The sequence below is a fragment of the Anser cygnoides genome, chromosome 8 (genome assembly GCF_040182565.1).
Source record: "Anser cygnoides isolate HZ-2024a breed goose chromosome 8, Taihu_goose_T2T_genome, whole genome shotgun sequence".
NCBI lineage: Eukaryota > Metazoa > Chordata > Aves > Anseriformes > Anatidae > Anser > Anser cygnoides.
Genome location: NC_089880.1, coordinates 13,180,099 through 13,207,554, shown reverse-complemented (window position 1 = coordinate 13,207,554; position 27,456 = coordinate 13,180,099). Strand labels below are relative to the sequence as shown.

Sequence of the window (27,456 nt, the reverse complement as noted above, 5' to 3'; positions counted from 1 at the left end):
CCCGACCTGTCAACAGCCAGAGTGTCAAAACACACAGGGAAATGGGGCCGGCCCTGTCCCCATGCCAAGGTGCCACTGGTGGGGCTCGGAAGCGATGCTGAGCTCACCAGCCCCAGGTGACAACTCCACAGATGTCCCAGCTGTGGTGGCGGCCACCAGGCAATGGCAGTGCCGGAGCCGTGGTGGCCCCAGGTGCTTCCAGCCACCCATGGCAGCGCCACAGCCATTAATCCAAGAGGATGGAGGGAGACAGGGAGTGAGTCTGGGTGACAGGACACTGAGCTGCCTCGGAGATGGAGGAGCCCAGAACCACTTTGTTCAAGCAGTGGGTCTGTTGCCCCTTGCTGGGTCGTGCACAGCCTAAAGCTCGGGTTGGCAACGCGCTTGGGTGCACAGTGAGATGTGCTCTCCTTCCTCACTCTTTGGCCTCTCCTCCCCTCCTGGCTGCACTCTTCCTCCCCTCTCCGTCCGGCCTCTCTGGCTGCGGACACCTCCTGGCTCACCCAAACGGTGACCAGCGCCCGCTGCCCAGCCTCTGGCCACCTGCATTTTTCTGCGTCTTTCCCAACACATCCCAAACCTCCCCCCACCCCTTCTCCCCCAAGCAGAAGCCCGGTGGTGTGGATTTTGCATCCTTGCTGCTGCCGGTGCTCAGCTGCTCCGAGAGCTCCTCACCAGAGCATCCCAGCAGGTGCAAGAGACCCTGGGATGCCACGAGGATGCTCATGGAGCTCCGTGGAGGAGCGGCGCTGCCCTCCAGCCCTCACCGCCTCTCCTTTCTCTCCATCCCCATCCCCTCTGCAGGCGTCTTCGACAACTGCTCGCACACGGCCAGCGATAAGGGCTGGGCGCTGGGCATCCGCGCCCTGCGGCTGGGCGGCAAGAAGGACGCCCGCTTCTTCTTCTCCCTCCGCACCGACCGGGCGGCTGCCGCCACCGAGGTGACCGGGTCCCACCGCTACCGCCCGGACGCCTGGACCCACCTGGCCGCCAGCTACGACGGGCACTGGATGTCCCTATACGTGGACGGGGCGCGGGTGGGCCGCGCTGGCGGGCAGCGGGGACCCCTGCACAGCACCTTCATGGCCTCCTGCCGCACCCTGCTGCTGGGAGGGGACGCCTGGGGGGACGCCCACACTTTTCGGGGACACCTGGCCGGGCTGGCCCTGTGGCGGGGAGCCCTGCCCCAGACCTGGCTCCAGCGGCCCTTCCTGGAGGGGGCGGCCGGGGGGGTGGCACTGGCGCTGGCCGCCGGCTTGGACGCTCTGGAGCAGCGCTGGGCGCCTTTCCGCGAGGGCTCCTTCCCCCGGCGCCAGGTGCTGCCGCCTCCCGCGCCTCCCATCCTTCGCCCGCTGGGTCCCCCGGCCTGCGGGCAGACAGCGTGCGACAACGTGGAGCTGGTCTCCCACTACAACCAGCACTGGCCGCTGCGGGGGGCCAAGGCGGTGCGGTACCGCGTGGTGAGCCTGGCCGAGGACGGCGGCGGGCGGCCGACGGTGAGCCGCGAGCAGGTCTGGCGGCAGCACCGGGCGCTGAGCGACGCTTTCCGCCCCTACAACATCTCCTGGCAGCTCAGCCTGCTGGAGGTGCGCAACTCCTCCCTGCGCCGCCGCGCCGTGCTGCTGGGCTGCGAGCCCAGCAAGGTGGGCAACGAGCGCTGTGACCCCGAGTGCGAGCACCCCCTGACCGGCTACGACGGCGGGGACTGCCGCCGGCCCGGCCGCTGCTTCTCCTGGAAGCGTCGCGACGGCATCTGCCACATGGAGTGCAACAACATGCTGGACGACTTCGACGACGGCGACTGCTGCGACCCGCACGCCGCCGACGTGGCCAGGACCTGCTTCGACCCCGACTCACCCCAGCGGTAGGTGGAGGGGGCTGGGGGCTGCGGTGCCCCCGGAGCCGGTCGGTTCTTGTGCCAGATGCAGCAGCTTCGTGGTGTGGGGTCTGGCCGCCGGTGTGGGTGTTGGTGTGAGGTGCCCATGGGGCATCCGTGCGTGGTGTGGTGCCCCCGGACGCCCCCCGTGCTGGGGGGGCTGCCCTCAGTGCGCTCTGTTTGCCGCCCTCCTCCCCCGGCGCAGGCTGCCGGAGCCTCTGAAGTGCCGGCGCTGACGGCTTCCAGCGCTCGTGGCGCTGCCAGATGTGCTCTCTGCCAGAGACAGGGAAAAAAAAAAAGACACGGCTTTTCCTTTTTTTTTTTTTTTTTAAGTCATTTCTATCTGAGCGTCAGAGAAAGCTGCGTGTTCCCCATGGCTGTGGGGCTCCCCCCTGCCCATCCCCACCACGGGCAGCACTGCCCCCCAGGGAACAAATGCTCAAGGGAGGGTTTAGGGAGGCGTAGCTCCTTTGGTCTCCCCTCTCCATCACTTTTACACTCTGGGCTGTGGGAGCAGGTAGGCTGTGGCCATAAATACTTTTTTCTTCCGGAGCCAGCCTCTTATCTCCGCCAGCTCCCAGGTGGGGACCGCAGGGCAAAGGGAAGCAGGTGCCTGAGGGCTGGGCAGTGGCGCTGGGGCCCTTCCCTCATTCTCAAGCTTTTCTCACACTCCAGGGGAGGACGAGGAGCCTTTCTCCCAGTGCTTCCCTCCAGCCACGGAGCCACACACGATGCCTCTGCCCAAGCACCCCCAGCAGATGTTTCCCCACCCCTGGAAGTCTCTTTGGTGACAGCCACCATCACCACCCCGTCTCTGCCCGTCCTCCTGCTTGCCACCGTGGTGAGCGAGCTCTTTCATAAGCACTGGGGGACGAGCGGTCCTCCTGCCTGCCCCACCGCTCTCCACGTGTGGTGGCCACCCATGGCCACTTGGCCACCAGGCAGGGCTTTGCTTCTTCATAGGAGCATGGCCAAGGCTTGGTCCTTGCCCTGTGTGCGCAGTGAGAGGAATGTTTTCATCCTCAGACAAGAAGGGCTCCACCTTAAATTAAAAAAGGCCAAATTTTTGCTGGTATGAATCAGGGCTTCCATTTGTCAGGATTTTCCCCTGAAAGTTGGGAAAGAAAAAAAAAAAAACAAAACACAACACACACACAAAGCAAAACAAAACAAAAACCTTGCTTCTGTGGGAAAGGAATGGGAAAATAGGAACACTAGGGAAATAACAAATCTTTTGCAATTTTTCTTTCCGCAGCCCTCGTTGGTCTGCATATAAGACAAGATTGATTGTAGGCTAAGCTCCAAAGGAGAAATCCAGCGTGCCCAGAGTTTGGGAAACGTGGGGGCACGAATTGAACCCTGCTGCTGCCGAGCTCCCCCAGGCTGCCGTTCCCTGCCCTCGGGGAGCGCTGGCACAGCCCTTGCCTCGGGCACCCCAGCAGCTGCGGTAGGCGTATGGAGAAATTGCACCCAGTTGTTTTTCTGGGAAAAACATTGGGAAATTGGTAGCGTGGGTCTGGGAAATGGTGAGGTGATCCAGAGCTGCCTGCACGGCCGGGTCAGTGCCGTTCCCTGCAGGTATGTGGGCAAATCCCCAACTACACAAGCTCAAGGCATTTTGCTCAGGGAAAGCTCCCGCCGAGCCAGTACGTTTGGCTTTGGCCATAATTTGGCCAAATGAAGGTTTATGAGGAGTGGGGCAGCTGGGGAGCTTGCGGGAGGACTTTCAGGGTGGAAGCCAAAATGAGGGAAATAACGCAAAGTAAAACCAAAACAACCGAGGAAGGGCAGCACGGGAGGAGCCGGGTGCTGGGAGGTGAGCGGTGGCAGGCAGCAGGATGTCTCCGGCACCGCTCTCCAGCTGCCAACATCTCCTTTCAGAGCAAGGTGGCACAACAAAACCCCAGGATTTTTCGCGCCGTGAATCATCCCCATCGTATTTCACTTCGAGGCAGGGGTTTGGGTGTGAATGCTTCTCAGTACTGCCAAAAATCATCCAAAGGAGAAAGCTGGAGTGAGGCACCAGGCGATTTCTTACCAGGGCTGTCGACAGATGCAGTTTTGGTGAAGGGTCTTGGTACCTTGGCTCGCATGACCTTAAGCACTTGTAAAAGCCTTTAACGTCTTAGCAGATCCCTCACCTCCCTGGGGCTGCAGCTTGGAGAAGGACAAATGATGTTTCTGGAGGGAACTGTGCTTTGTAGCTGGTGGAGGTCTCAGTGTGCTTCCCCTCGGTGGTCCCGTGGCCCCTTGGCCGTGCTGAGCACGGGAGGGAGAGGGGGTCTGAAGGAGGGGTGGCAGGGCTGCGGGGCAGGGAACGACACTGACCAGTGCTGTGCCAGGACACCGTGCCCAGACCTCGGGGCACCTCCTCTCGGCCGCCTGGGCTGGGACACGGCAAGTCCCACGGCACCCCCACGGCACCCCCAGGCAGGGCTCAGCCAGGGGCCGGGCGCTGGCGGCTGGCTCCAGCGCAGAGCCAGCCCAGAAGGCGGCACGTCAAGGACGTCCCAGCCACCCTGACTCACCATGGGAAGAGGGAGGGGATGGAGGACGACAGGAGGGCTGTCTGCTGTCATCCTTTGCCCAGTCTCACCCGGGTTTAAAGCGTTTTCCAGGAGCTGCTGGCAGCGCGGTGCCAGGGGCCGGAGTAAAATCCACGCTGACTTGCTGCAGACACGCACCTCCTTGCAGCGCCTGAGTGCTGTGGTAATTGGTGTTCTTGGAAGGAAAGCAGCAACAGCTCATTAGCAGCAATTAACACTCAGCGAGGGTCCCCCTCGGGCAGCTAGTCAATGAGTCTGGTGTGTGACACAGCGAGCCTGAAAAGGAAAACCAGAGGGCTGCCCGGGTAAAGGCAGAGCTGCCGGGCCTCTCTCGTCTCAGCACCCCGGAACCCCGCAGGAACACCACAAGTAACAGCAGGAGGTGGAAAACCCCCGGGCTCTGCCAGCCCCACCAGAAGCACAGGTGGTGGAGGAGATGGTCCCTAAAGGGACAGCCACAGGGGACAACGAGGCTGTGGCAGCTCCCCACTCGGCCTCTGCCATGGCCCCAAAGGCCGTGTGGGAGAAGGAGACGTGGGGCAGTGTCTGAGCACGGCTGGGCTCTCCCTGCCCCACACTTCCCCTTTCCCTCCTGTATATACATCCTCAGAGCGAGGCATTCAGCCCTGCCTCCCCTGGGACGGCCACAGCTGCGGTATGAAGCTCTATCTGATCAGCCGGGCGCCTGATGAGCCTTAATGCAGGCGTAGCTGGGCTCCCTCCTAAGGGAGGGATGCTTAATTGGGTTAAGGTCGTGCAGGAGCCTCCCGCTTTCTAAGCAGTGCCTTCAGAAGCTAACCCAGCTAACTCAGAGAACATCTCCTGTGGACACCCAGGGAGGACTCATGGCTCTGAGCTGCTCCCGGCCCTCGAGTCACTGTCAGGAAATTCGGCTAATTGCCTGATGGACACTAAAAGTGTCCAGGGGAGAGCAGGTGAGGCAAGGATGGCCTCCTGTTGCTTCTCTCTGGCAGAGGTGCTGGAGAGGAGCATTGATTAACAGGGCTTTTTTTGGAGTCTGATGGATTTCTTGGTGGAGGCGTTAATGTTTCATGAGAGCCCTTGGACTGAGCCCATAAAAATCTTTGTCTTTTCTTGTGGGAAAGCCCACTCTCTCTGGGCTCTTCCCATTGATTACTAATTTCAAAACTTGGCAAAGGTAGACAGGACTGTCCTGGATAGAGCCCCTGATATCACGAGGACAGGCTGCCTGCCGAGGTGCTGGCGATGTGACCGAGAGCCCATGTCCTTGCGAACGTGCTTCTGGGTGCCGGAGCTCCCCCCGAGCCCGAGGCTGGGGCAAAGCTCCCGGATTTGCTTTTGACCGGCCGGGTCCCCCCAGGGTGCCATGCAGGAGGAGGACAACCCAAATCGCCTGTGAGCAGTGGGAGTGGGTCCCTGCCCAGGGCCGCAGGCAGTCTGGGCGCTTTTGGGGGAAAGCAGCCTGCCCAGATGTGAGCTATTGTTCTAGGAGCTCCCACCATCCTGGGGCACGGCTGTATCAAGAGGACAATTGGGAAGGAACAGCGTGTCCGGGGGCTGGGACTGGGGGGGCTTGCTCTTTGTCCCGGCTTTCAGCACTCCCCGTGTTCCTCCTCACCCCGCCGTGCTCGTGTCTGCGGCTGCGAGCCCAGGAAACACCGCAGCGGGGAGGCCTGGTGGCACCCCATCAGCTCCGTGTTGGGGGGGTCCTGGGGGTGATTTATCCACGTTTGGGTTGGCAGGCTGGGCTGCAGACACGGGAGTCTAGTTTTCCTTGGCCCGACCAGCCCCGTTATTTAGGAAATCAGATCGTCCCTCTGCAGAGGGGACAGGACCGCCGGGTGCTCGGCATGGCTGAGCCGCCCAAAACAGCCCAAGGCTCTGCTGGGGGGCTCTGGATGCTGAGCACTGGTGACTGTCGCCTGCCAAGGGCTGTGTCTGGGACCAGAGGCAGCCCCGGGGTTGGCTTTTCGTGTTTTTTGTTTGTGGTTAACGTAGAATTGTTACATTACAAAGCTTCCCCAATAAATTATCCCGTGTCCTTTTTATATCTGCGAGGGAGGCATTTTTAGATTGCTGGCTTGCGCGCGCCGCGCTCCGGCTGGGACACCCAATTGCCTGGACCTAAAAATAAGTTGGAGGCTGGGGACTTGTTTTTTCCCCTCTCCTTTTTTTTTTTTTTTATTTATTTTTCTTTAAGAAGAGGCAGAGATGTTTGGGCTGAACAGATTCCTTTTCCACTCTTTGTCCATATCGATCCCCATCCCAACCAATGTCAAGGCTACAAACGCATGCCCTTCAGTGAGAAGCTCGGGGTGAATGCAGTAACGTCTCAGGTCTCTCCACAGCCCTGCCTTCTTCCCGCCAGCAACCTGAGGCACTTCCCATAGAGGAGGATGCTGCAGGAGGTGGAGGCACCTGGTGAAAACTGGACCCTTGCCTTCCATTGAACAGCAGCGGGATGTAGGTGCCTACTTTCTTTAATGCCTTTGAAAGCCCTGCGCAGCAAAGGCTGTGTGTTCTGCGGTGTTTTTAAGCATGGGCCCACCTGCCTGTGCTGCAGGGAAGGGTAATACCAGCTGGGGAAACCAAGGCACAGAACTCCCTGCCACCATGACCCCTGGCTGTGCAGCAGCGCAGTGCCGGGGCTCTGTCTCCTGTCCCTCAGTTCCTAGGGGGGTAAAAGAGGCATTTAACGTGAGGAGATGAAGCTGTTCAGTCCTGACTAACTGCAAGGCAAAAATTTGCACTGGTGTCTGCACAGTCCTCCCCTGCCTGGGTTGCTTGGAGTCTCCTGGCCTCATGCAGCCCGTGCAGTGGCAGCAGAGGACAGGCGCCTTGCACCCACCTGTGTTGTCCCTGCTTTGGGCTCCGGGGGACACTCACTTGTTTGCAGAGACCCCTTTATCCCCCTGGGCTGCTACTTCATTTATTCTGATGTGAGCAAAAAGTGAGAGAGAGCTGATTTACAGCAGATCCCCTCCCACGGTCTGAATGGGGACTGGGCTTATCTGCACAGCCTGAGGCAGGGGAAGAGTGCCGCAAGGCTCAGCCCTGGCCCGGGAAGTTTTTTATTTTCCTTTGAAACAAACAATCCAGGCGGAAACTGAACCATACCTGGCTTTGTTTAGCTTGGAGCCTGCTCTAGAATAACTTGCCACTGTTGAGTTCAGCCTGGTGAAACCGCAAGGGGCTGCGAGCATATTCCTGCGCTCCCCCCGCGCGCACACATGTTCTGTGTAACGCAGCCTCTCGGCCGCCAGCATCAACAGCAGGAAGAGCAGGCGAGCGCTTATCCTGCCCTGGGGACGGCCAGGCTCTCCGAGGCGTGCTGGTGGGCGCTGGAGCCGGGCTGCTGCTGCTGCCTGCGCTGGGTTTTGGAGCCAAGCCGTGTGGAGAAGGGCTGCGGGGCTCCCTGCCCCAGGTCAAAGCTGGGTCTGGAGCTCTTCTCCTTGCAAATTCTTTGTGTTAGCTCCCCCAGTCCAGTGCTCTTCTCCTGTTCTCAGAGGTGATGACGCCTCATGCCGACGGCTCCCCTAGAATCATAGAATCATAACCACAGAATGTTTTGGGTTGGAAGGGACCTCAAGGATCACCCAGTTCCAACCCTCTGCCATAGGCAGGGATGCCACTCATATCCCTGAAGAATCTCATATCCCTGTCCCTGCGGGCTCCTGAAAATGGGCAGCCAGAAGAGGGTTGATGGGCCCAAGGTGAGGAGGAACAGCAGCTTGTGCTGAGCCCTTGGAGACCTCAGAGGCGGGAAATAACCTTAAATCTGTGTCTCAGTTTGGGGATTTGGGTTTCCTTTGGAATTTGTTCCTATTTATGGTTTTGGTCCATGTTAACCCCCAGATAAACCAAGTTTTCTGCCTGGGACTTTGAGTGTAGGATCATCAACTGGGAGCCTGTAGGTTGAGCTTAATCCCAGGCGTCTCAGAGGTGTGTTTGGCTTTTGAGCTCTCCCTGGGAGCAATGGGCAGCCCTCGGGGCCACAGAGGATGAAATGCTCTGTGTCCTCTGCTCCCCGCACGAGAGCCCAGCCCTTCTGAAAGCCCGGCTCTCCATCGCCACCCGCCCTGATGAAAGACGTCCTCCTACCTTTGTGGGTCGCGTGTTTTCAGATGATCTCACCCGTGAGGAAATTGCAAGTCTCTTTGAGGAAGAGATGGCCATGATTCATGCCGATAGAAATAGAAAGGCCAAACAAGCAAATGGAAACTCCCTATTGACCATGTCCCTGCAATTTAAAAGGGTTTTTACTACCTATTCCAGTACGCATTTGAAAATCATATGCATTTACTCTTACATACTACAATCAGATGGTTTTTAAGCCATTAAGGCCCATTGGGTCAATAACTACCATTTTCAAAAATCTATTAAATACCCATTTCCGTGGAAATAGAGCTTCTGCAATTGATCACTGCTACCAACTCCCATTAAAATAAACCCCAAATGCTATCAACTCCCCCAAGATGTAGAGCACTAAAACACAGATTGCTGGGACAAATTTATCCCAGGGGAAAGTTGATGGCCCATTATGCTTAAGCAACACAAGAATTGTCACATAAGCCAGGAAGTTTATGGGACTTGCATGGGCTTGTCTTCCCCGAGGGGTTGAAAAGGAAGGTTCATAGGGTGAATCAGTAGTACTAACACAAGCTCAAAGCCAGCCTCCCTGGGGATCTGTTTGGGAAACATCTGGAGTATTTTGTATTAACTTTCAAGTGAACGTAGCCTTTGGTTGTTTGGCAGAATGAAATGATGCTCTAGGGCTGAGGAGCTGTAAGAAATGATGAATTTGTGGATCTGTTCTTGGTGTCACAGGGTTCTCCAAGCAGAATTATACAAGGTGTGTGTGGGTGTGGTTGACACACACCTCTGAGGCTGTAAGAGGGAAATCTGTGAGGAAGGTCACCTTACAGAAATGAGGATGTCCTTCTTCCAGTCCTTGTCTCTTTGCTCTGGGAGGGAAGCTCTTTGGGGCTGCTGGTGTTGTGATGGACCCTAAAGTGGGCTGTGGAGGTGTGAGCATGGTGGGATTGTAGGAGATCCCTGCAGGTTGTCCCTCGGTGAGTTGTGGCTTGAGGTGGAAGGATGGTGCCCAGGGGCTTGGAAAGGTGGGGGAGAAAGAGTTGTGTTGGGGACACCCACTCTCCCACATGGCTGGTAGCTCTTCCCACACGTGGGAGATGAGAGCTGTGCAAGTCCCAAAAGCCACTGTGTAGCAGAGACTCTGTGTCCCTGCTCATCACTGAGGGCGACAGCTCGGGCAGGTACCCACCAGGAGGCGGCCCAAAGAGCTAGGCCCATTGCCCCAGGCTCCCACTGCAAATACCCGACACCCACCAAGTTTTGTTTATCCATGAACACTTTAATTCCTGCACTTTAATCTCAATTACATCGAGCTTCAGCCCCCTTTCCTTCTCAGAGAGCTCCTCGTTCCTTCTGTTGCTGCTCTTATTTCTCAAAGGTTTTTTTACTTATTGCTTTCATCCTGGCTTCAGGGAGTTCCCGTTTTCCCCTGCTCTCCCCAGCCTCTCAGATGCAGCCTGTCTGCTGTTCAGTCCTGTTTTTCCATTCTTAGGTCAAGACCTGTCTTTATCCCTCTATTTAAGTTAATCTCAATCAATCCACCATTAGTTCAGGACAAGTTTTCTTTCTTTCATCGGCTCTTTCATAATTCTTACACTGCTTACCAAAACCAGGTCTAAAATAGCATTGGCTTTTTCTGGTGCAATGATTATTTAGTAAAGAATTTTGTTAGCAAACACTTCCAGGAATAGCTGGATCATGCCAACGTTAGCAGCATTTACTCTTCAGCCTATCTCAGGGCAAAATGCCCTGCACGGCTTTCTAGTCTGACACTAACGTTATTGTTCTTTCTTACCCAAATCTGACCTCAAGAAGCTGCACACTCCCCTCTGATGTAACAGCTGCTGTGTGCTAACAGGCTGCAGCCTTCTTGGTCTCTTTCCCCAGTAAATCTGCACAGAAGGGTCACAGCCTTGAACCACAGCCCCTTTCTGATCCTGTCCGCAGATTTGCCAGTGCAGCTCTCCGACCCTGCAGCATCAGCGGCTGCTTCAGTCCCAAAGCCAAATCCACCTCCCACGTGGAGACCGAGGGTTTCCTCTGAATGCAGCAGGAATTGCTCTTGTGTAAGGGAAACCCCAGATCCTGAAGGGACGAGATAGGGGTGTTTTGGACTGTCACCCTTTTTTACATCTTGATACTCAGCCCCTCGTGCTAATAGTAAACTGTCTCCTACACAATGCTGTTAGTGGTGGCTGCTTCCTCCTTCCTATTGTCCTTTCACCGATGATGAGGTGTATGCGATGTTCTCATCCCCTGTGCACCCAAATGGCTTTGGGCTCCTTGCCTGGGCTCGGTTTTGAGGACCACCATCAGTCTAGTCTGGAGGCAGACCAGACAACCCATCCTGGCTTGCACTCTGTGCCCAGCTGGTAGCGTGTCCAGAAGGGAGGCAAGGTTGAGCATCACCTGGGAATTCCCGTGCTGGGAACAGGGATGAGGATTCACAAATTCTAGTAAGGAGGATTCATGCATGCGAACAGAGCCTGAGTCTGGAAGACTCTTCAGAGGAAGAGTCCTTTGGTGGGGTGAACTGAGGATGTTCATTTTGGCTTGCAATCTGGAAGAGCATCTCTTCACTGATGAAATGGAGAGTTGAGGGAGTCTGTCCTCAGAAATATTCATGCCACTTGATCTAGCACCTGTCTTCATGGATTGAGTTGTGACTCTTCCGGTTTCAGCTGATTTTTCAGAAGAAAGGTTGCTGTGCATTATCTTAACCCTTTGCAACCTTGGGGGCACATGTCAGCACACCAAAAATGTTACTGGTGCTTGTTCCTGGGAAGTCTGAGGGATTCCTCATTTGTCAAGCAGAGGTTTGGGTTGAAAAAAGGAGCCTCCCTGCTTGGCAGGAGCAGGAAGAGGAATTTCCTTGTGGTGGGTGAGGGACATGAAAGCAGAATCCCCTGTGACTTCATTAGGCTGAATGGTTAGCTAGGAGCTGGCTGGGTCTCAAGTATTTTCCAGCTGTCCATGGAGGGCACTTGGACAACTTCCATCCAACCCCACTCCCACATCCCCTCTGAAATGTCTACAGGGAGAAGACTCCTATTTTTGCATTGCAGTGGAATTCCTGTGGCATTACACACTGCATCCTTTGCAATACCCAGAGAATTGGGTTTGATTTATGGTGCTGCATGGGGTACATGCTGGCCTTGCTTTTCATTCAGAAGTGCCATCTTTTGTCTTTCACTGGTAATGGTCATTTTTATGGCTCCAAGTCTTCCTGTTGTGATAAGGGTATCACTAAAACCTGCTGTTCTTGCTTCTCTTCTGCCACCTTAAACTGCTTATATTACAGTTTGCCCATTCTACTGCTGCTTGGAGAAACACTTTGTTTGCTCTGTTGGCCAAGCCAGCCCAGAGCTTTATGTACAAACACGAGAAGAAAGATGCTGTCTTCACTGTGGGCTAGAAAAAAAATGTGCAGGCAAACGCATGAGAAGGGAGGTGAGGGTTTCCCTGTGAGGCACAGTCTTCCTATTGTGACTGGGTGGCACAGAGGAGATAGAGGTTGGCTCTGAGAAGAGCTGCATGGTGAGAGAACAGAAAGTGATGGACACAAGTCAGAACGTGAGAAGTTTGTATTAGGCATTAGGAATCTTTATTACCATCAGGATGTCTAAATGTTGGCGAGAGAGAGAGCGAACCTTCTGTCCTTGGAGAAGTTCAGGTCTCAGCTGGACATGGCCCTGAGCAATTTGGTGTAATTAGACCTGCTCTGAACAAAAAAGGGTCAGACCACTTGGCCTGAGGAGGTCCTCTTCATCTGCAGCTATGAGTCTTGGATTCCACAGTTCTTTGGTGATGTTCACTGAAGCTGCTTGACTTGCCTTCCTTCCCTTCCTTCAGTAGCCTGAAATGTCACACAGTGACAGCGCGTTGTCATTGCCCACGCAGAGCTGTGTGCTCCTGACCCATTGCCAGGACCACAGAAGCATTGCTGCTGCTTCATCGTGCTGCTGTGGAGCAACACAAGGTCCAGGCTCTTCCCCATCGTGCTTCTTTCCAGCAGCCACAAGTCCTGCAGTTATGCACGGGGTACCTAAGCCTGCCTTTGATTCAGATGGTCAGCTAACGTCAATCAGCAGAACTTTAAGGCAGCACTATCACAGGTTAGCACCAGCCATGATGGCAGCCCTCATATCTGTACTAATTCCTCCAAATGCCATCATTTCAGCTGGTGTTCATGCCCAGGCTCATTTCTAATAATGGCAGTCTGCCATCCTTCCTTCTTTAATCTCTATCTACTGTTGCATGTATTCTTCTCACAAGCTGTACTCTCCCAGGGATGCAGCTACTCCTCAGGCTGAGGTGGTCTTGCCATGCAGGTAGCTGCTCACCAGTGAGGTTTTTATGTTCTTGGAAAAATGTTTGTTTTGAATCTGGCAAACCTGATCACCTTTCTCTGCCTATCTTCTGTCTTCTGCTTTATTCTTTGGGTTGTGAGGTGGGTTTTTTGGTGTTTTGGCTTTTTTTCTGCTCAGCTGAAATCTATGTCTTCATGTGTCCTTCTGGCTTTCCCTGTGTATGTGTGCTGGTTTGCAGCACTCACCGTGCCATAAATACCATCTAGTTTGGAATACTCAGTCTTGAAGGAGTTGGGAAGCTATCTGGGGAGCAGAGGAGAGGGCTGTCGTTTGGTCCATTTGTGGAGACCAAAGGCTGCTCTGCTTCCCCTCAGGGAAAATCACAGAAGCGCCAAAGAGGAGGGAGAGCATGACCTTGGCAGTAAGTGACAGACCAAGACGCCAGTTGCATGCTCCTTGTCTCAGCTGAGGATGCCAGTGGGAAATATGGACTGAGGGGAATCAGAGTTGCCCATTCTAGAGTTGTTTTGGTCTTGCTCGTGTCTTTGGGGACACCAGCAGGATGATGTTTTGCTTTCCCTGTCATAGCGGGTGAAATCGGAGTCCTTTTGTCTCCTTCTCCACCCAACCCATGAGCATCTCAGTGCTGAAACTGCTCCCCCTACCCTTGACACAGCCCCGAGCCATCCAAATCTCTCAATGGAGGAAATTAGTTATTTATAATTAAGGGTTGACAAAAAATGTTGCTAGTGTCAAGGGAACAGCAGGCGACAGCCAGAAAAACATCATGTCTCCAGAAGAGAGGCGGCGGGAATATCCCTCTGAATAGGGCTGACGTCAGCCCTCGGAATTTGGACAGCCTGGAAGGCTTTGGGGCTATTTTTCCAAGATATCATAGGTCAGGAATCAACGTTATTTTTAATTCTGTGTCCCCCGAGCAGCTCTGGTGCATGAGGGAGACTTTTTCTCCCTGTTCCCCCTCCTTACGCTCTATTTCTATGAAATTTTTGCTTTTCTTCCTTCAGACTCATGCCACAAATATGTCCTTCAGGTTTATTTATTCTTCTCCCTATCTATTCCTCCCGGCCTGCTCCCGTCTTGGTTGGGTTGAAGAGATGGCGTCAGCGTGGCGCGTGTCTGGGATGCTCAGGCGAGACATCACAGAGAAGAGATCATGTTATCCTAATTTGCCGTTTCCGGTTGGGAGAGTTTTTCTCTCCGCAAGCTGATGTGGCTGGGGAAAGTGTTCTGGGAATGCTGCTTTGTGGTGGGAGATCTCAGGGCCTGGTGAAGACAAGCTGGTCATCTCATCGCATCGTTAAATGCTGCCATACGCATCAGCCAAGATTTTCTAAAGTAGGTGAAGTTTTGGAGCTCCTTTGCCCCTGGGATGGTGGGGAGATGCCCAGGCCAGGATGGCACCTCAGGGCTGACTGGTAGGGATGAGGTGGTCAGCAGCTCCCAGTTACCTGCAGGGAGAGGCAGTCAGCAGATCCCAGTTACCCGATACTTCCCGAGGCAGTAATGGCTTTTGAAAATCTTTGCTATTTCAGATGCAGGGAAATGGTCACCCCTGGGTTTAATGAACTCCTTTCCACATGTCATCCTGCTTTAGTATGCTTCTAAAATCTTGTTCCTTTTTTTTTTTTTTTATTCAATTTTTCCTCCTCCTCTTCCCTTTGCTGTAGCAACCTCTCTCTTTCTAAACAAGTATGTTGGTAAAATAACTTCACTAGGGATCTTGCCATTTCAAACAGTGTATTTGCACATTTCTCACTGCTTTCCCTGCTCGTTTCACATATTGGATGAGAACATGCCTTTTTCCTCTTAGTCCATGTTTAACTTTTTGTCCTTTCTTCCATAATTCAACGCGGTGAGGAATGTGCTAATGGATGCCACTTTTACAGAAGCTGCTCACTCACATACAGCCAGTGTGCCTTCACGGCTAGTCCAGCGTAAAGAAACTCTTGTGTTCCCTTCGTGATCTCTCCATGCAGCTCGAAGATGCCAATTGCTCCTGGAAGCATGGGAATAAGTGAAATGCTTTCCACCACCTTAATGTTGCTATTGGCTTTATGCTGCAGATTTAGTCATTCTTATGACATATTTCCACAATGGTGCATTTCCATCATCATTCCACAGTGATGTACTTGAAGCCTTTCCATGCGTTTTTTTTCCACTTAGGACCTCTGAAATTAATGCAGTCTTCCTTTTGGCTTCGTAAACTGTGGGGTCAGACTCCTCAGACTTTGAAGACCTGGAGACATGTCTTCTAGGACTACCTGTCCCAGTGCTGTCTCAGACCATAAGGGTCATGGCACTGACAGTGGAAACAGTAGTACTTAATTTAAGAGAGTATCTGGCACTTGCAGCACAGCCCAAGGCCCTGCAGTCCCACTACTATTATTATTGGAATTGTTGTTGTTATTATTAAGTTAGATCCTGATCCTTTTACACTGCTGAGGACATGAACTCTGTAAAGACCAATGCTGTTGGTGTACTGGTGAAGGCAATGTAGACCTCCGACCTGTGCAGAAAGCACCACACAGGGGAGAATAAAACCTAAATCTCCCGACTACCACTTTTCTCCAAGCACGGGGACATGCCAGACCTGCAGGTGTAGTGAGGATCGTTGTCGTAATGCCCAGGTGCCCATGGTGTTACTGCTCTGCTGTCTGCTGTAGGACAGGCGCAAAGTGCCCTTTAGAAATGGATGTATTGCATATCCCCATTCCAGTATTTTATTTTATTTTTTTTTAACTCCTACAACTGTTTATCCTCAGCTCTGGAGACTGGAGGAGAGACAGCCAGCAGCGTCATTAGGAGGCTTCCCCCTCTAGGCATGCCCTTTGGTGGACCTGTCTCCAGACCTGTTCCCCTCTCCTCATTAAGCTTATTTTGGAGTTTAGTTGGTACTTCTCCTCCTCCTGAAGCCATCCCAGACCACCCCCTCTCAGAGGGATCTCTCTCCAAGGTCAGGCCATGCTCCGTTTTGAGCAGAACTGGAAGAGAGATGTCTCAGAGTGAAGTTGGAGGAACCTTTTGCTCATGTTCTTCTTCCCTATGCAACGTGCAGGCGTGGGGGAGAGGTGGCACCCCGTGGCACACGCCTGTGTCCTGCAGGGACTCCTTGTTCTTACCACCCGCTGCCACCTCCCACCAGACCGCTCGTACCGAGGAAGCGGGCAGAGAGGAAAGCCATGGCTGTGAAATCCTCCAGATTAGAAAAGCTGCGGAAATGTCTTCATATTTGCGTGACTGCATCCCACCTAACCACGTCTCTAACAGTCCCTGCTCCTCCTGCACTTTACCAAGTTGGTCCCAGGCAGTTGAGGATGGAGTCTCCAGGCCTGCTGCCCCCTTCCCGCCTATCTACAGGCAGCTCTTGCTTTTCCTCTTTGCCCCACTGATGTATTTGCTGACTGTTTCCTCTCCCTCGTCCTTGCAGGGTGTACATGAGCGTGAAGGAGCTGAAGGAGGCCCTGCAGCTGAACAGCACCCACTTCCTCAACGTTTACTTTGCCAGCTCGGTGAGGGAAGAGTTGGCTGGTGCTGCCACTTGGCCATGGGATAAAGAGGCTCTTAGTCACCTCGGTAAGCAAGTGAACGTACCCATGGCGTCTTGGGGGCGTTGGCTTCTCTCTCTTGGTGGGCTTGGCCAGAAGAGGCACTAGACTTTGCTCTCAGGTAGAGTGGTAGAAAAAGTTAGCTCATGTTTTGAGACAAAGCCTTTTGCCTTCAATTACAGGTTGCTTAGGGAGGTTTTGGGGTTGTCGCCTCAGTTTAGCCCTTCTGTGGCAGGAACTGGTGTTTTGGCACTGAATTGTGTTCAGATCAGCCCAGCCTTTTGGGATGGGGGCAGCTGGGAAAGCGAGCACAGACTTCCACAACCATGGCTTGGCTCAACACTGAGGACGTGTAATGAACGTCAAAGGTCACGGTAACAGGCTCTCTGCTGCTGTAAGGAAAGGAGTCATCTGTTCCTAATGTCTGTATGGATGGGGCTTTCAGGTAGCCAGAAGCTCTGTTAGTGGTGAGGGCAGGGAAACACTGGGGCAGGGAGTGTGGGGAAAGCTGCAGGTTCGCCGTCGGTGCTGGCTCTGGAGGGGGAATAGGAGTCGCATTAGTCCGGTTGGTTTAGGTGAGGAGGATTCTCCAAGACCTTCCTGACCCATCCACCAGGGTTCTGGAAACGGTGAACTTCACTCTGCAGTGCTTAATGACAAACATATAGACCAGGAGTCTCGGTGACCTCAGAGCCAAGGCTCCTGAGCTGAACAGGCAGCGAGCTTTAGCCACTTCCAAATCCAGCTGCAAATGTGAGGATGACTATCAAATTAAACCTCGTTTTTATAACTTGGCTTGCTACCTGCTGAAGGCAAGGTACTCTTTGGCTTCAGTGAATTCAAGGCAAACCATTAAGGTCATCAATCCTGGCAGACTGTGAAATTGTTAAAACGGCAGCTGCTTCGCTAGAATGTAAATGTACCGTGTGTTTTCTCCTATTTCTGTTGTCTCTTTTTTTTCCTGCCTCTCCCTCCACCTCTTCAATGTCAGAATTTTCTGGCAAAGCCCTTTACACTTTGTAGTCAAAACATCTAAAATGTTTCTCAATAAGTAACTGGAAATAATTACTCGTGACACCTGCGCAGCAGACCTAGACCTTCTGCTTTTACAAGTGCGTGATGTTCAACCCTTAAAGTTTTACGCCGCTCTTAAAGACCTGTTTTAAAGTTCTTTTGTGCCAGTTTCCCTCCCTCAATGAGTTTCAGGACTGGTTTTTCAATAGCATATTGCTACAATTGCTTGTCGAGGAAGGCAAACCTCCATGAAATTTATTCCTTTGGCTTCCAGAAATCACTTCCAAGGCTCAGCTGGACAATCATCTTACTACAGCAAGTGCTTCAGCCACACATGTTCTTGTCAGACCCCTCCCGATGGCTTGCAAAGAGGTGTACCAAAGGGTAATCAGGGTAACTGGTTTAATCAAAAGCTTGCATTTAACTCTGGTCTTGGAGTTCATGTCCAGCCAGAGTCCTTAAGCAGGGGTGGCACCATCTGGAAATGTTGGATCAGGGCTTTACCAGGGAGGTTCAGGGGAAAAGGGGTGTTGTCCTGGCTCCGGTGCCAGAGCTGTGAAGTGTGAAGCTGGATCTGAACTTCTCTGAGGCTCTGGCACAGACCAAAGACTTTGATTCAAGACAGTCCTTGGTTTTAAATTTAATGAGCTGGGGAGGGAGGGTGACAGATTCTGTTCTCTGTAAACAGTAGGCTCCAGCACATCATCAAGTGTTTTGTACTAGGCACAGTGTATACCAGTGTCAGTGCAGAAGAAATTTAGGACTGAGCAGGAGATTACCTGCTCTGAGTAAATCTGAGTAAATCTGAAGGTACAGTAGGGAGGAAAGAGCAAAGAAAACCTTGGGAGGAGTGAATAGTAGCTTGAGAAAATTTCCTGAGCTTTAAGGCCCTAGCAGTGACCAGGGATGCCAACAGGCCTTTACAGAAGAGAGGCATCAGTCTCCAGGAAGACACTGTCCTTCCCTTCTTGCGCTGATTCTTGCAGGTCTCCTGCCTCTCCTGATGTTAATGGCTTAGGTCAGCCCACAGGTTTTCCTCCCCCTGTGCCACTGTCTCTACCTGTGGAGCACAAATGTCACCCTGCAAACATAGACCCTGCCCCATTTGTTCTCTTTTGCTTTGATTCTCCAGCTGAATCAGGTTAATTCCTTGAGTATCACCTGAGTTCCCTAAGAAGCTAACTTGCCTCTTGGCCAGACTTTCCTCCCCAGTTTTCTCCATTTGTCTCTCTGAAATGGACTTTCTTAGATGTTTTCAAGACAAGTAACATGAGACTTCTCTCCAACTGCGTTTCCTTATTCTGTTTCAACCCCTTCTCTCATCCCAAAGCTCACTAAACATATTGTTTCCAAATTATCCTTTGCTTCTTCTGTAGATGGTTTTAATCTCTCCTCTGGACTTTGAACTGTGTAGAAACTGGTCTCTTTCATGACCTCTGAGTGTGTCCGTCAAGAAGGTCCTCTTCACCTTCCTGTTGGCATCGTCACCTTCTGGAAGTTTCAGAAAACTTTGTTCTTTCTTCCCTTTTGTTCACCTATGATTGTTTTTGGAGTATCAGAAATTACATGAACATTCCAGTGCTGATGACCTGCAGATCTATTGCTCTCCTCCAGGTTGTTTTCCTGAATAAATTCGAATTTCATGCAGTTTCTGCAGACTTACTGTCTTAGTCCAGCAGCAATACCAACAAACAGCAGCTATGTTCATTGAGGCGTAAAGGGTAATGACCAACTTGGAGAGGGTGAACTGGTCTGTGACATCTCTATAGGCAATATTTCAGCTGCTTTACAGCTTCCAGACAGAGACAGCTTGTACCCAGCCAGCAGCAGAGGCAAAATCTCAAGTCTGTTTGCAGCGCTCCATCTAACCATACTTTGTCTCAGTGTTTCCACCAAAATCACAGTCAGTTCTTCTCAAATTCAGAGTGTTCTTGCTAGGAGTCCAGAACTAATTTTCTGAGAACTTGCAAGTAAATCTCTTTAACTGCAAAACACAGAGATGAAGAACTCCTGTCCTATATAAAATTCATCTCTCCGCAACGGAAAGCCTTGCCTCAAAAATCCCAGCAATGCAATAATGTAGACACTTCAAACTTTGTCTAGTTGCATGTGAACGGTATTTGCATAAACATGGTTGAAAGGCAATGGGAGCATGAATATTTGATGTTATAAACATTTTCTGTAGTTATATAAGCTGAGGCCAGCTCATATATCTGCTGAGGTCATTGGATCCTGACGAAGGGCCAGTCGTTCCACCAGAGGTACCTCTAGCAGTGGCCATCTTCCTGCCTGACTAACCACCGTGCGTTTGTTCCACCAGAAGCCGTTCTCCAGTTGCCCAGCCTTGGTTTGGCAGGCACGTCCAAAGACGTCTCTGGTTCACCTGCCCTTGATGCCACGGGGACATGACATTGACATTTTTAGCTTGGCTGTGCAAATGCTGATCCTGGGGGGGTTCCTTGGTCTTGTCCTCAGGCATGAGAGGAGGAGGTCGCTTAACGTCTGGTTTCGTACATCTCCCAGAGCAGAAGGAGGTAAAGGTGGAAGGAAAGATCTGATGTGCAGAGGAAGGAGGGGGGACACTGGTCTTATTGCAGCGGGAGGTTATGAACACCTCCATATCTTGCCTTCATAGCAGAGACCCTTCAAGAGGGGAAATACAACTCCCAGGTCTAAAGCTGGGCTCCTAGAGCCCTTTGCTCACCAGGGAGCTGTGGGGAGAATGGAGGGACGGGGAAGGTCTGGAAGACAGGCACTGTTCTCATGCTGTTTCTAATCCTGCCATCTAATTAGCTGTAAGAAGTACTAAAAATATGACTGTCCTTGTGGAGTGTGGGGGAGGAATGGGATAGGGGAAGCCAGCAGAGAGGAGGGAGTGACAGGGTATCCCAGCCTTGGCATCCCTCTCCTGCGACAGTTTTCTCCCTCCCTACGTTGGAATCCCATTTTTTCCCCTGTTTGGGAAGAGCATCGGGTTTCTGGTGGAAGGAGGATGGTTTGGTCGCAGGGCCTCTGGTGCCCCTCAGGCCCGTCTTTGTGGTTAGTGCTACAGGATTCGTGCAGGGCTTTCACATCTCACTCGTCTTGTTTATGAACATTTTCTTTCTGCATGCACATTCCTCCTTTCAGACCTTTGGGCAGGCATCCCCCTGCCTTGTTCAGGCTTGGGTTTGGCTGCAGAGTTGCCTTTTCTTTCTGTTTTCTCTGTTTTGTTTAAAAAGAGAAGTAGCTTTCTATATGCCCGCTAGGTTCCCGTCGATGGGGTGCCCTCTGCTATCTACAGTATTTGCCAGCCGGATAGCTGGGAGAGGGGCAGTGTGCAAAAACCTTCTGAACAACAGGACACAATCGAACATGAAGGTCCTGAAAGGATTTTCAAGCTCTGTAGCTTCTTGTGGCTCATAACCAGTCAGATCTATAGGACCAAGGTACAAGGTCCTTTACTCCAGTGCTCTGGTGCACAGGATCAGGGCACCAGAGCTGGGGAGAAAGGGCATGCGGTCACTTTGTGCCCCCTCCTTTGCCTTGGGCCAACAAAATGCCTGGGTTTAGCCTCCACACCGGGGACAAAGCATGAGGAAGAACAGCCAGCGCGAGTTTTTTGCTAGGAAGTGGTGCCATTTCACGTCGCTGCTGCCTCCCAGCCCCTCCATGAGCCACACGTGCAGGGCGCTGCATGGAAGGTGCCACCCTTACTTCCTCACCCTTTCAACCTGTTGGGCTTGGAAGAATTGCTTGGGGCATCTCAGAAGGCCCTTTCCAGCCCCAGCCCCAGCCCCGTGTTCGTAAAGCACGGCTCCACCAGAGGAGTCGCAGCCCTGCTGGTCCCCTGCCAGGGACACTGTGATCTGGAGAAAGCCCTCACTTGGACGGAATGCCCTGTACTTGAGGACAGGAGGTAGGCCAGTAGCGCACGGAGCTGATTCAGGAGCAGATTTCAAGCTGTCTATGGTGTGGCTGGAGACAGGATCGCACGGTGGCCCTGTGCCAGTTTTAACTTTGCTGGCAGGGGCAGAGATCAGCAGCAGAGATGCAGTAGCAGAGGCTTTGCTGTGAGGTAGCTGGCACAGTAAATTCTCCAGGGCCTTGCAAAGGAGGGAGCAAGCTGTGCCGGAGCCAACTATTCACTGCACTGCCATCCGAGCTGTCTAGGTTAACAGTAGTTGGGTAAAAACAGCCTGCCATGCCATGGAGGTATTGCCTGGAGTTGGCCTGGGCACACGCTGGGAGCTGCTTTTTTCCCTCTTGTCTTGCTGATATTTCCCAGCCTTTGCTTCTGCACCACAGGGCAGCATGGAGAAGTGGGTGGAACAAGAAGGGGATGAGGAAGGAGATGGCCACTTAAAAGTCTCAAAACAGGGAGAAGAGGAGCAGTTTCCAAAGAAGTTTTGGTTCGGGCAGAATGCAGAAAAGAAAAGGAAGAGAGAGGAGATGAGGGGCAAGTTTTGTTCTTGAGCATTCTCCACAGAGAGCTGCCCAGCAGGTGCGGTGCACGTCTGTCATTACAGGACATGCATCCTGCCTTGGCAGTCAGATCTGGTGGCGAGCAAAGGGAAGGCTCTGCTCCTCTTGGCTTTCCTCGACATCATTGCTCCTTCCTCTTTTCATCACGGGCAGGTGGGCAGGAGAGGAGAAACACCTTGTCCTGCAGGCTGCTCGGGGCAAGGTGAGCATGGGACCTACCCAATGCTTTTGGATCTTCTGGCCTCTTGCTGAAGGTGGCTCCCAGCTGGCAAAGCCAAGCGTGTCAAGACTTTGCTAGGCAATTTGTTCTCATCTGCTGTAGGAGCTGGCATGCTTTAGTCACCGGGGCCTGTAGGTGAGCTGTCTAATCTGTCCTCTGGTTCAAAAGATTGTCCCTGTAAGCCCAGGTCTCAGTTTGGTGCCCCGGCTCCAGACTTCATTTGGAGTTTTAAGTGTGAACCAAAGTAGAAAATGACTTATAAAAACAGACGGAAATGGTAGCTGAAACGACTGAAGACTTTTTGGGGAGCAATATGGTCAGAAGGGGGAACAGAAACCAGCCACCCTACTCTGAAGCAAGGGAGCCTTCTTCCAAACCTGCAAGGCCAATACTGGCCTCCACCTGGTACCTCCTTTGTGACCTGGAAGCTCAGTGAGAAGAATTTTAGCCAGCACAAGTGAGTAAGGGCAGCTGCTCGCTGTTGCTTTCTTACGATGATTTCCCTGTGCTTGCAATTCCAGGTGGTGTTGTCCTCAACCCTGCTTATTATGGTATGCATGGCCACACGAACACCATGATCCACGAAGTGGGACATGTCCTGGGGCTGTACCATGTCTTTAAGGGAGTGAGCGAGCGGGAATCTTGTGACGATCCCTGCAGGGAGACAACTCCGTCTATGGAGACAGGAGACCTCTGTGCTGACACCGCCCCAACCCCAAAGAGTAAGCTCTGTCGGGACCCAGACCCTACCAATGACACCTGTGGGCAGACGCTTTTCACGGGGACGCCCTTCAACAACTACATGAGCTACACAGGTGAGGAGCAGTCATTGTTAGAAATGGGAAGGGGTGACCTTTGCGAGAAACTTGGGTTTCTCTCCCTTCTACCTTGCTCCCCAGCTAACGTGCTCCCTCCTGGTGCGCCAGGATATGATTGCAGGAACCTCATAGCCCCTCTCTTGCTGTGGTTTCCATCCCTCCCTGCCTGCCTGCCCGTGGCTCGCTGGAAGTGCACTGAGGCTGCTCTGCCTTCCTGTTGGCATATGCTTGTTCTCCTGTCCTGAAGCAGCGTTATTATTATTATTAATTTATTTATGGTTACTTGTTATGACCAGAGCCACCGTGGCAAGCGCCGGGTTGTGGAGCTGCTGAGGCAGTGCCATCTTGTGGCCCTGGGGACACACGACACCAGCCATCCCTGGCAGGAGAGCCACCAGGCGCTGGTGTCTCCCAGGTCTCCCCAGGGTTCTCCGAAAGAGGATTCGGGGATCAGGGAGAGTGCCAGCTGATCCCTGCCACCCTCATCCTGACCGCTGTTCCCCCAGATGATGACTGCACCAACACCTTCACCCCCAACCAAGTGGCCCGGATGCATTGCTACCTGGACCTGGTGTACCAGCGCTGGAGCCAGAGCAAGAAGCCTGCGCCCATCCCAATCCCACCCATGGTCACGGGGCAGACTCAGGACTCCCTCAGCATCTACTGGCTGCCTCCCATCAGCGGTGTCATCCATGAGAGGTGAGAGAGCAATGTCCTCCTCACATCGGTTTACTTGAGCAGGGATCTGCTGGCAAAGCTGCTCAGCACAGCGCTGGGGGCAGAGAGCCGGGGATGGGGGGAGCCTTTTGGGAGTCAGCGAAGGCACCAGGGAGGGCTGGCACACCCCTCGTGCCCCTTGCCAGCTGGTGAGTCTCACCCCAGCCTTAGCAAGCAGCCATTCCTGCAACTGCCCTGGTGATGGGGGGTGCAGATGTGGTCCTGGCACCTTGTTCCCCGTGACCGGCTCCAGCAGAGCTGGGCTGTGTGCTGGGCTCTCCCACCAGCCTCTGCCGTCGGGGTGCCGGGAGGCGATGCCAAGGAGCATCGGGAGGTGATGCCAATTCTTAAACCCAAGAGTGCAATCACGGAATGAAAAACGAGCTTCATTTAGCACTTATTGTATAAAATAGCCATTTACCAGGAGGAAATGCAGCCTTGTGGTTAAGGCAGGGAGCTGGAACCGCAAGAGCTGGGTTTCGTTCCCAGCGGTGTCGCAGACTGGCGGTGTAACTAACTGGGGGTAACCTGGGGAACGTTTCAAGCAGGAGAAATGGAATCAGAGTCATTTGGCCTCCTGGCCAGGCAGCTGTCTTCCTTTTATCTTGCTAATGCTGGGGAGTTACTGAGACCTGGACAAAAAACCGGTGCCTCTGTTCAGCAGCCCCTCTAACTAAAGCAGTTCAGTTTCCACCAATTTTCAGGTCTATGCTTTTATTATTGGACCTTAAACACATCTTAGAGATTTCAAGCTTGTTTTAAAGCTGCTTCACAAAGCTGTCTTTTGCAATTTAAATGAAGTGTTTTAGGGCCATTGACACAAGCATGGTTCCATGGTTGCTGTCTTTTCAAAGAATTAATGTTCTCCGTGATGGGCCTTTCATGCTGGGGGTGGCAAGAGCCTGTTACCCACCCGGGCAGGAGAGCCTCCTGGTGCTGGGTGTTGTGAGCCTTTCAGACAAGAACAATGTGCCATGGGGCTTCCTGAGAAGTTGGGTTCGTTGGTTTTCTAGCTTCCTATCTGATCCTGCTTGGGTAAATTTGTATGGAAATGTAACTGGTCATGATTATACGTACGATTCCTTTGTGTCTGTGGTCTGTAGGGAGCTGGACACTCTCTGTGATGACTGTGCTGAGGACGGCACTTTCCGTCAGTACGTGCATGAGGCCTCATCCCCTCGGGTCTGCGACTCCTCTGGCTACTGGACCCCAGAAGAGGCAGAAGGTACTCTCCTTCTCTCTCTTCTTGTCCGTGAATCCTCTGGGTGGAGATGAGGTCTTGCCGGGAGAAGGAAAAGGAGCTTTTCTTTGAGAGAGTGAACCCTCTCCTCTTTGGGGAGGCTTGCTAGTGCAGAAGGTGCCCAGAAGGTACCTGGGGACTGCCAGCTGGTTTGGGACAAACAAACTCTGATGCTACACAAGTAACACCAATTGCTCCCCTGAATGGTATTAACAAGAGGCATTGGGAAATGGAGCCAAGTTTCATTGAAATAAAAGGCTTACAATATAGATACTGGGGGCTCATCCAAAACCGTGGAGACATTCCCAGGCTTTGAGACCACTCTGTCCGAAGGGAACAGGAGAAGCCCCTTGCCCAGTCCCACGCATCCTGTACCAAGTCCTGGCTGATCAGGGTCGGATGCTATTCTTGCTGGTTTGCAGAGCCACCTCACGAGCTGCCTGGGCATGCTGGCTCACGAGGTCATGCAGCTGCTACAGGAGTTGTTGGGCTTTCCATGCTGCAGAAGGGGCAGGAGACCAGGTGAAACAATCCCATGGGCTGTCTGTAGTGTGCATGCTGCTGTCGAAACTTGTGGAGCCAGAGGATTTGCTAGTACTGTGCGTCTGCATGTGTTTGAGCCACTAAGGCTGGCTGAAAATGCGCCGGTGACTGCTGAGAAAGTACAGTTGGGACTTCGTTGCCCCCTTGGGACGAAGCCCATGCTTTGAGAACAGAAATGTCAGCATGTAGCTGGGGTTCAGTGCCTGAAAACTCATCTGTGGATTCATGGGATTATCTCTTGCTAGCATTGCAAATCACACACACATGCGCGCACACACAGGCAAGTTAAAGAAATAATCAAATTTGTGCTTATTCAGTGATACCAAACAAATCAAAGCTTGGCTCATTTATCTTCAGTAGTTCCTGTTTCCCCTGCCTGTCTGATTCACTGGCAAATTAAAACTGCAGCTGGAAGTATTGGATGTTATTTTCTCCTTTGCATGAGCCTGTAATTATCACAAGCGCATGTTGGCTCTGGTGAAAAAGAGACAGGTTTTAAGGTTTTTAGAAGAGGAAAGTTGAACGGATGCAGGCTTTGAACTGCTGCTCCCTAAGGAATGCTTGCAGTGGTTCATGGAGATGAGAGTATTTCACTACAGGATGATGAAATCTGGTGATGCTTTCTGAGACTGAAAGCCCAGTGCTACATCTCTCTTGCTGAGTGCTAATCCTCCACCAGGGGAGGAAAGCCGGACAGCTGGGGCCAGCCTGGAGTCCTGGTGGCCCTCAGCAAGCCTTCTGCACCCATGAGACTGCACAGCAAGCTTTGTGTCCCCCAGCCGTGTTCAGGAAGGTGCTAGAGCTACTGGTGGCACCGCGACCTGATGCAGTGTGGGTACCAATATCCTGTCTGTCAGTGGGCTTGGCAGATCTGATGCTACCAGGAAATGGGAGGCCAGTGGTGCTTGTTGCTTTCTGGGATGTCCACGACCTCTGGAACCTGCAGCTATAGCACAGACGCATAAGCTCCTATGGGGACCCTGTGGGGAGGATGGCCCCTTTGGGTCCCCTGTAAGGTCAGCTGTAGCCTGGTTCTCATCCTCTTCTTTGTCTTTCCTGCCTAGGGCCCCCAGACGTGGATCAGCCCTGCGAGCCCAGCCTGCAGGCCTGGAGCCCGGAGCTCCACCTGTACCACATGAACATGACCGTGCCTTGCCCCCAGCCAGATGGCTGCATCCTGGAGCTGCGCTTCCTGCACCCCGTCTACCCCGATTCCCTCACCCTCTGGACCACGTACCTCTCCACTGACTCACCCAAGGCACTGTCTGACATTGAAATCCTGACAGAGCAGGGGGAGTCCATCCATCTGGGCCCCCTGGACACCTTCTGTGATGTCCCTTTTACCGTGAAGCTCAACATCCACAAGAAGGTGTCTGGAGTCAAAATCTATACCTTTGATGAGAGGATGGAGATAGACACGGCCCTGCTGACCTCCATGCCCCACAGCTCCCTCTGCTCCTCCTGCAAGCTGATCCAATACCGTGTCCTCCGTGAGCCCCCCTTCGCAGACGGATCCCCTGCCACGGCAGCACAGGCGCACCGCGAGTTCGTCGACACGTGAGTGCCACCCGCGGGCCCCCAAGTGGGTTTGTGTCTGGGGGGCTACCAGGCCCGGTGCTGTGAGCAGACTCCATGCTTGAGCTCACGGGCTTACCAGGCCCGGTGCTGCGGGCAGTTCCCTGCTTGAGCTCACGGGGTTACCAGGCCCAGTCACCGTGCCCTGCTGCGAGCAGCCTCCCCGCCCACCATCGAGGAAGCTTGTTGCTGCCCCGTCACGCTAGCGCAGGCCTTGCCAAGGAGCTGAGGCTAGCAAGAAGGAACTCGTTAAACCCAGAAACATGGCTAGTAAAATGATTGTTAGAGTTCATGCAGCTTCTCCCCAGCTCAGTCCCTCGGGGAAGGAATGGCAGGCCCCTCTGCGTGACCAGGCAGCAGCTCTCTTCCCACAGCAGCTGCCTCTGGCAGTTTAGGGTATGAAGACACGTGTCCAGCCATAGCACTGCCTGGGCACAGACGTGTGATTCCTATAACTGGGGCGATCAAATTTATTGCAGGTTGCGTGGGT

The 27,456-nt window shown here is 53.1% G+C and overlaps 1 protein-coding gene across 3 annotated transcripts in view; it reads left to right on the top strand.

Annotated features, from left to right (window-relative positions):
* PAPPA2 (pappalysin 2) overlaps positions 1-27,456 on the top strand; it is a 77,117-nt gene that overhangs the window by 2,735 nt on the left and 46,926 nt on the right. For all 3 annotated transcript variants that reach the window (XM_067001280.1, XM_067001279.1, XM_067001281.1), the window contains exons 2-7: positions 805-1,864; positions 16,258-16,403; positions 22,595-22,888; positions 23,398-23,590; positions 24,712-24,833; positions 26,456-26,948. In XM_067001280.1, coding sequence (XP_066857381.1) covers positions 805-1,864; positions 16,258-16,403; positions 22,595-22,888; positions 23,398-23,590; positions 24,712-24,833; positions 26,456-26,948 — 2,308 coding nt within the window. The remainder of the gene's footprint in view (positions 1-804; positions 1,865-16,257; positions 16,404-22,594; positions 22,889-23,397; positions 23,591-24,711; positions 24,834-26,455; positions 26,949-27,456) is intronic.